The following is an 8,938-nucleotide window of genomic DNA, read 5'->3' as shown; positions in this document are numbered from 1 at the left end:
GGGTTGCCTATCCACCCAGCGAGTAAATCGTAGTAGCCGCTTCCCGCCAAAGCCGGCCAATAACCGCAGCCACGCGCTGCCCGGCCCCCACTGTTTACATTCCCCCCCCCCCACACACACACACTCACACCTCCCGTCTTCCGGCCGTACGACGAGGACGGAAGCACCGCGCCGCCTCGGCCCGCCGACTTTGCCACCTTTTTGGCCCACTCCCCCTCCCCTCCCCCCCCCTCCCCCACCTGCAGCGATTCCAGCCCCGGTCGAGACAAACACGCGGAAACCGGTTCCTTTCCCCGAAACTCCGAAACCACCCCGAAAGCTCCAATTCCCTATCAGATTATTTCCGTCGTCTGGCGCCCGTCTGACCCAGCATTGATTCGACGGTCAACGCGCCCAGTGGCGTGGAATGGAACGGACTCACAACAACACACGCACAGCGGGCCAGAAGGCCGGTGGAGGCGGCCAAAACTCTAGATGCGTTTTGAGCTCCAGCGTCGCTAAACAGACCTCAAACCGAACGTGTGACCCCACCAATGGATTCCTCGTTCGGAGAGCAATCCATTGGTGGGGTCACACGTTCGGTTCGAGTCCCATTTAGTGACACTGGAGCTCAAAACGCGTCTAGAATTTTGACCGCCTCCACCTGGTCTTCTGGCCCACTGTGTGACGCCCCCGGACCAGAGCGCGGCGGCAGCAGGTTTTAGTATAACAGTGTACAAAATTGGCGGACTCTTTTCGCTTGTCAGCTGTTTTATAAAGACAGTGTAGAAAAGTGGCGGGCTCCTTTTTTGTTGCATCCCGTGCCGACATAGCCCCCCCTCCCCTCTGGGGGCCCCTTTCCGATCCGCCTTTTCTACCTAAGCTCTCGGATCGGCTGCATAAAAGTCCTCCCAGTTTCCCCAACCGCCGGCCTTGGCCAGGTGTCCTTGAACAGCTTCGTCCTCTTCGTCCTCCTCGTCCTCTTCGTCCAAGCTCACCTGGCAAAGGACTGACAGGTCGAAGAGACAGAGAGAGGACACGGCAGAAGCTGCTCCAAAATTCCTAACGGAAAGTTTGAAAAAAAAATAGGTGCAGGTTGTTTTATTTTTTGATTTTGAACGTTAACAGTGTATTCGATTTGATGAGGTAGATCGAGGATGCCACTGCAAGCAGGTACAGCAGTGCGGTTGCCAGCACTGCCTCTGTGGGTACTACTACCAACCGAAAAAAAGGAAACATCTGACTGGGTTGCAGATGTGTCACACCGTCGACTGCTTTTAAATTTGCATCGTCTCGCGCGTGTCCTATCGACTTTCGCCTGCCGGGCCCACAGTGGACTGCCCAGCCCACACCTGCATAGCGGCGCCAAGGATTCACTTGTCGAAGAGTCGCTCTGTCTCTGTCGCACTCGCGGGGTCCTCCATGAGGTGCGAGAGAGACCGCTCTTCTGAATGGTTCGGCAGGCTGCTCGAGGTGTGACCGGTGACCGCTGGTCGGGCGAGTTCGTTTCGTCGCTCCGTCTCTCTCGCACCCGTTCTCCCGTGGGTGCGAGAGAGAGAGAGAGAGAGAGAGAGAGAGAGAGAGGGCGTCCAAACGATCAGCAGGTCGGCGGTCGCGTGCCGCGAGTCTGGAGCCAGGGCAGCCAGGGTGACGCCACGGTGACATTGAACCGCCGGCTGCGGACTGAGAGTCGTTTTCGTCGTTCTGTCTCTCTCGCACTCACGGGGCGTCCCGTGCGAGAGAGACAGCCGACCAGTGGGCCGGTCAATGGCGCCGCGTCGCCCCACCTTCATTGACCAGCAGCGCGACGCGACGGACGCCCCGCGAGTGCGAGAGAGACAGAGCGACGAAAGCGCTGTTCGGAATCCGCGTGTCAATACCCCGCGCGCGGAGTGCCTGCAGAAGGCTGTAGCGCACAGTGGGCCAGAAGACCGGTGGAGGCGGACAAAACTCTAAACGCGTTTTGAGCTTCAGAGTCGCTAAATGGGACTCGAACCGAACGTGTGACCCCACCAATGGATTCCTCGTTCGGAGAGCAATCCATTGGTGGGGTTGCACGTTCGGTTCGAGTCCCATTTAGCGACTCTGGAGCTCAAAACGCGTCTAGAGTTTTGGTCGCCTCCACCGGCCTTCTGGCGCACTGTGTGGCGGGGTCTCGAGTCTTGCGGGTGGGGTAGCAGCAGTGTTGTTGAGTCAACTCGTCAACCCTTCTCCACCCTTCTCCCTCCAAGCGCTCTGCACCGATAGCGCTATCACCGACGACACGGCACACTTGCGGCACTGTCGCTGCAAGGCAGTGTACCCGGCAATGAGCAAGTCTGCATCCAATCGAGCGGGCAGCGACCCAGTTACCTCCCGACTAGAAGCCGCTTTTTACCGCCTCTTTGCCCCGCACCACCGCGACACCGTGGCACCGTGGCACCTTCCGTCGCTTTTGCGCACTTCCGGACGCCTTCTGCTAATTTCCTTCCGGAAAACGGTCTGTTTAACCTGCGCCCCGTCGCGGCGTCGCGACGTGGTGAGTCACCGTCTCTCTCTCTCTCTCTCTCTCTCTCTCTCTCTCTCTCTCTCTCTCTCTCTCTCTCTCTCTCTCTCTCTCTCTCTCTCTCTGTCTGTCTCTCTCTCTCTCTCTCTGGACGCCCCACGAGTGCGAGAGAGACAGAGCGACGAACAACGACTCTCGGAATCGGTTTGCTGCGAAGTGCGGCCCCGCTGGCCGGCCGGCCGACTGGTCGTTCGGGGCTCCGGAAGTCCGGAAGTGGCCCCGAATTACGCCGCGGCGTCGCAGACAGTGCTGCCACACAAACAGGCCGAAATTCCCACAATGCACCAGTGTCGAAAGGGTTGCCAACCTCAGCCCGCCTACCAGGCAACATATTTGCTTCGTTATCAAGAAGTTGCCCGGTAGGCAGCGCAGGCTGAGGTTGGCAACCCTTTCCCCACCGGTGGATGGAGGGAGTTTTGGCCTGCTTACGTGGCAGCACTGGGGAAGGGGATCGAACGGCCGTCGGTCCCGGAGGCAGCCTAGGCAGCCGACGCACAGTGGGCCAGAAGACCGGTAGAGGCGGCCAAAACTCTAGACGCGTTTTGAGCTCCAGAGTCGCTAAACAGGACTCGAACCGAACGTGTGACCCCATCAATGGATTCCTCGTTCGGAGAGCAATCCATTGGTGGGGTCACACGTTCGGTTCGAGTCCTGCTTAGCGACTCTGGAGCTCAAAACGCGTCTGGAGTTTTGGCCGCCTCCATCGGTCTTCTGGCCCACTGTGCGACGCGGCGCACTGTTTTGCCGCCGTGCCGCTGTGCCCGGCTTTGCCGCTTTGCCGCTTTGCCACGCGACCTTCCGAATCCGCGCGGCAGGGCGCGGCCAATCGGAAACGACCAGCACCGCGTCGTTTTCCTCGTCGCCCCGTCTCTCTCGCACTCGCGGGGCGACCCGTCCTGGTGCGAGAGAGACGGAGCGACGAGGCGGCGCAGAGCTCCACACTGGTACACTTTGGCCCGCGAAGCGCGCCAAGCGGCGCCAAGCCGAAACAGTGTTTTGGCAAACTTTGGCCCGGTTCCGCGTGGTTCGCGGTTCGGCCGCCGCGCGTGCGGCGCCACCGTCGCCTCCCTTCGGTACGCACCCATTTGACGACGCACAGTGGGTGGAGGCGGACAAAACTCTAGACGCGTTTTGAGCTCTAGAGCCGCTAAATAGAACTCGAACCAAACGTGTGACCCCACCAATGAATTGCTCTCCGAACGAGGAATCCATTGGTGGGGTCACAAATTGCACTTTGCGCAACACTTTCGCTGAAGACATCACCGGCGGTGCTCCGCTGGCCGCGTGTGCGTGGCGCGTGTTATCGGATCGGCATTTCTTTTGTCGCCGATAAGTACAGCGCAACGGTTTTAGCCTGTCCATTTATAGGCCGTGATTACATCAGGGAACAATCCTCTCTTGCCGACCGACGATGCTCTTAACTCGGTGTTGAATGGCGGCACGGCGGCAGCGAGTGCGGGTAAACGTTCCGAGAATGCCGTCGTTGGGGTTGGCCAAGCCAAGCCAAGCCGAGCCGCACGCACAGTGGGCCAGAAGACCGGTGGAGGCGGCCAAAACTCCAGAAGCATTATGAGCTGCAGAGCCGCTAAACGGGACGCGAACCGAACGTGTGACCCCACCAATGGATTGCTCTCTGAACGAGGAATCCATTGGTGGGGTCACACGTTCGGTTCGAGGCTTGTTTGGCGACTCTGGAGCTCAAAACGCGTCTCGAGTTTTGACCGCCACCACCACTGTGCCGCCGAGTGCGTTGGGTTGCCTTACTCGCAGGCGTTCCGTGCAGTTCCCTCGAGGTGGCGCGGTGCTGCCACCGCCACACCTCTCTGTCCGTCTCTGGACGTGACTTTGTAATGTCCCTCTCGACCGCGGACGGCACGCCAGCAGACTGATTCCGAGAGTCGTCGCTCTGTCTCTCTCGCACCCGTACGGGACGCCCCGTGGGTGCGAAAGAGACAGAGCGACGGTTCTCGGGAGCAGTCCGCGGAGGGGACACGCATCAGGGGAATCCTAAGTGAAGCCGAGCAGCGCGTCCCGAACGTCGCCGCGTGTTTTGCGGTGTTTTGCCAACGCGGCCGGCATCGAGCGCGTCGCTCTGTCTCTCTCGCACCTGTGCGGGACGCCCCGTGAGTGCGAGAGAGACAGACGACAGGCCGCGGTCGGAATGAAGAAATGATGCGGGCGCGTTCGGAACGCTCGCAAAGCAATGCCCTGTGGTCCGTGGCGTCGCGGTGGTGTCCGTTTCGACCGAGCGGACCTAGGGGAGGAAGGCCGCTGTTTTCGGAAGAAACAGAAACGCACACAAACGCCGCGCCGCCGCCATCCAATAGACAATCAATCAGGATGGCCAACTTGGGAACGCTGGCCGCGTGGTGGTGTGGTTGCGGCCGGCCCACAGTGGGCCGGCAGGGAAAACCCAAGGAAACTAACGAGAGGGACTTTCAGAAGAGATTCCAAAACAAACTCCCCTCGCCCCAGCCAAAAAACAAAAACAACTTAAAAATACAAAACGTTGGAATAAAACAAACAGTGTCTTTTATTTAGTAATTTCAAGTCGCGTAACCATAGTAACTAGACTCTATTTTCTGCGGGTCAAACACACACGCCTGTGCAAGTTCGAAGCAAAATGTAGTGCGCTACTTCCAACCGGCGGGCCAGTTAACAAAACTAATAAATAAACTAATACTTGGGCAAAACTCAGTCGTACTCCGCCCCTATGGTGATGCTGATGTCTTCCGAGACGATCTTGGTCGAGTGGTACCACTGGTTCGTGTCCAGCACAACTGAATGGCACAAAAAGACAGCAAAAAAAGGAGTTAATAATTTATTTGCTTCGGTTTGACGTTCGTTTCGCGGCCGAAAGGCGAAGAGAGCTGATTCTTCACTCAAACAAAAACAAAACACTCTTGCGGCGACACTGCGCTGACTCAGCGACCCGTTCGGTGGGGCGGGGAGGGGGGAGGGACTTTCACTGTCTTATTTCTGGGCCTCGGCCCGAGGCGCCGCGGCAGACCGGACGGCTACTCGGAGCCCCTCCCTCCACCAATCCGATATGGTCTAGTGGCTAGGATACCTGGCTCTCACCCAGGAGGCTCGGGTTCGATTCCCGGTATCGGAACTATTTTTTTTGAAGCGGCCTAATTTCTTGAAACTTATTTACTTTGCATTCTGTTTTTTTTTCTCAAACCGAAAACAAGTCGAATACGGCAGAGGAGCAAATACTCACTGATCTCTCCCGGCTGCACGACCACTGAAAAGGCCTGGCACTCGTACAGGCACTCCGGGGGCGGCTGCAGCGACCACAGCTTGGCGCCGCGCAGCTGGGCCTGCCACGAAGGGTGCCTCACGTTGTCCACCTGGCCAACAGTCACAGCCGCGTCACATCCACGTCACATCCACGTCACATCGCCACATCACACCTGTCCCTGGACCCGCCCTTGCGGGGGCGGGGCCTAGGCCGGGCACGAGCTCGGCCTGCTTGGCGTGGAGCAGCGCGCCAGAGGGCCAAGCGCCTGCAATGCGCGGGGTAGGCAGGCCCGCCACGCCGCGCGGTCGAGCGAGTGCCTGGTGCCTACCTCGCAGGCGGCCGAGAAGGTGAGTCACACCACCCCACAGTGGGCCAGAAGATCGGCGGAGGCGGCCAAAATCCCGGACGCGTGTTGAGCTCCTCATTCGCTAAATAGGACTCGAACCGAACGTGTGACCCCACCAATGGATTGCTCTCCGCACGAGGAATCCGTTGCTCGGGTCACACGCTCGGTTCGAGTCCTGTTCAGCGACTCTGAAGCTAACGAGTCTAGAGTTTTGGCCGCCTCCACCGGTCTTCCGGCCCACCGTGCACCAGCGGCGTGCTACTCACGTGCATCTGCGCGCCGAAGCCGCTGCTGCCCATGAAGATCCAGTCCACGTTCTTGTTCTCGGACAGGCTGGGCAGGAAGTAGGGGCGGCCGTAGTGCGCGCGCAGCAGGCGGGCCACCTTCTCGTCGCAGTTGCTCCTGCAGAAGGCAAAGTCAAGCAGCAGCCACCCTCGCCTGCAGCGTCGCAAGACCGGTGGAGGCGGCCAAAACCCTAGACGCGTTTTGAGCTCCAGAGTCGCTGAATGGGACTCGAACCGAACGTGTGACCCCACCAATGGACTGCTCTCCGGACGAGGAATCCATTGGTGGGGTCACACGTTCGGTTCGAGTCCCACTTAGCGACTCTGGAGCTCAAAACGCGTCCGGGATTTTGGCCGCCTCCACCGTTCTTCTGGCAAATCCACTGTGCCCTGCGGTGTCCTGCCTCACCAGCCGATGTACCAGGGCTTGGCGCCGGGCCGCATGGCGGCGCGGTCCGCGTCCATCTGGAAGACCTCGCGCAGGCTGCGGAAGTCCGTGCTGTAGGGGAAGAACTGGCAGCGGTCCTGCACCGAGTCCGGCGCCGCCAGCGACTCCTCGTAGATGCCCTTCAGGTAGTCGAACGAGAACGCGGTCGGCGCCGTCCAGTTGAGCATGGCGTCCTGGATGACGACGGGCCTGGCCGTGTAGGCGTACCTGCCGATCCCAAAGTTAGACGGCCAAAACTCCAGCCGCGTTTTGAGCTCCAGAGTCGCTAAATGGGACTCGAACCGAACGTGTGACCCCGCCAATGGATTGCTCTCCGAACGAGGAATCTATTCGTGGGGGGGTCACACGCTCGGTTCGAGTCCTGTTTAGTGACTCTGGAGCTCAATACGCGTCCGTGATTTTGACCGCCCCTGTAACGGCACGAGAAGTCACCTGTCCTCGAACTCCTGCGGGGTGATGGCCTTGACGTGGTCCACCTGGGAGACGTCTCTGCAGATGGTGCAGTCCACGGGCGGGCGCGTGAGCAGCGTCAGCGAGTCCGGCACTTCCCACAGGCACTGCACAGTGGACCACGCGGTCAAAACTCTAGACGCGTGCAGAGCTCCAGAGTTGTCAAACAGGACTCGAACCGACCGTGTGATCCCACCAATGGATTGCACTTCGAACGAGGAATCCATTGGTGGGGTCACACGCTCGGCCCGAGGCCTGTTTAGCGACTCTGGAGGTCAAAACGCGTGTTAGAGTTTTGACCGCCGGCTGTCCCTGTTGTCAGCGGCGCTGCCTCCAACGATACCGACCTGGCGGTTGCGGTGGCCGGGCCACCACCACAGCCAGCCGTACAGCACGCACGCGGCCGCCGCCAGCAGCACGACGCACGCGACGCGGGCGCGCGCCTTGGCCACGCTGCGGAGCACGCCGAGCAGGGCGTCGCGCAGCCGCGCGGCCCCGTCGTGCGGCGTGAGGGTCTTGGCGGCCTTGACGTCGTCCTGGAGGAGGCCGCGGACGGAGGAGAGGCGCGCCAGGTCGGCCTTCAGAACCACGGCGTCGGCGCGGCTCAGGATGTGGCGGAGGCGGAGGGCGGCGGCGTCCATGGCCGGGCCGGCGGCACGGCCTTGACGGCCTCCTGGAGGCAAGCCTGGAGGCGCGGCCCGCGAACCTAGACATCGACATTCCTCTCACTTGCGGCATTTGTTCGGGCACCGTCGTCGTCGTACAGTGGCCTAGAAGGCCGGTGGAGGTGCCCAAAATTTTAGACGCGTTTTGAGCTCCGGAGTCGCTTCACAGGACTCGAACCGACCGTGTGACCCCACCAATGGATTCCTCGTTCGGAGAGCAATCCATTGGTGGGGTCACACGTTCGGTTCGAGTCCCATTTAGCGACTCTGGAGCTCAAAACGCGTCTAGAATTTTGGCCGCGGTCCTGATCGGTTCGGCCCCGCGGCCGCCGGTCTGCAGATGCACACGTCGCCGCACTGCCGGCAGTGTGCCAGTCTGCCGCTCGCACCATCTGTCGGCCGCCACGACAAGCTCCCGCGGCCGCGGCGGCTCGACGCGGTGCTCGGGGCATTATCCTCGGCAACGCCGTTCTCTGTCAGTTGTCAGGATGGCCGAGCGGTCTAAGGCGCTGCGTTCAGGTCGCAGTCCACTTCTGTGGGCGTGGGTTCGAATCCCACTTCTGACAGACACTTTTATCTGTACGGCTGTTTGCGAATTCTCTCAACGCACATAGTCTACGACACGTGGCAGTTCGCTTGGAGGTGCGCTCGTAGCATTTTCAAGTTACAAACTTTGTCATTTTTGCAACTGACGACGTGCTACGTACCCACGAGTTGTTGACCAGTCTCGAGAAGTCTTTCAGGACGAAATAAGCGGGGATGACCGCAGCAGGACCCAGGCTGCACGAGGTGGCTCAAGTCCTCCAAGCACCCCCTGAAGCAGGACAGCAGGGCGTGGGCGGCGCCTGGGCAGCTGGAGCGCGACTGTGTGGGACGTCGCAGCAGCACAGCAGCGCCGCAACCCCTCGGCGACCCTGACGGGGTGGCCGGGGTGGCGACGGGGAGGGAAGGCCCGCCGGCCCGCCGCGCAGCCACAA

At 60.5% G+C, this 8,938-nt stretch overlaps 1 protein-coding gene and 2 non-coding genes across 3 annotated transcripts; 2 read left to right on the top strand and 1 right to left on the bottom strand.

Moving 5' to 3' along the window:
• Positions 1–5,033: 5,033 nt before the first annotated feature.
• Positions 5,034–7,769, bottom strand: LOC117644667 (the record flags this gene model as incomplete). The annotated part of the gene is made up of 6 exons (XM_034384279.1): positions 5,034–5,304; positions 5,748–5,877; positions 6,381–6,516; positions 6,808–7,053; positions 7,279–7,403; positions 7,644–7,769. Coding segments are annotated over 6 exons (849 nt in total), but the record flags the coding sequence as incomplete, so codon positions are not given.
• Trnae-cuc lies at positions 5,568–5,639 on the top strand. The gene has a single exon. It is a non-coding gene; the product is annotated as a tRNA-Glu (tRNA).
• Positions 7,770–8,443: 674 nt separating the features above from the next.
• On the top strand, positions 8,444–8,527 carry Trnal-cag. Its single transcript has one exon. It is a non-coding gene; the product is annotated as a tRNA-Leu (tRNA).
• Positions 8,528–8,938: the final 411 nt, after the last annotated feature.

The sequence above is a fragment of the Thrips palmi genome, unplaced genomic scaffold (genome assembly GCF_012932325.1).
Source record: "Thrips palmi isolate BJ-2018 unplaced genomic scaffold, TpBJ-2018v1 HiC_scaffold_18, whole genome shotgun sequence".
NCBI lineage: Eukaryota > Metazoa > Arthropoda > Insecta > Thysanoptera > Thripidae > Thrips > Thrips palmi.
This window is presented reverse-complemented; position numbering and strand designations above follow the sequence as displayed.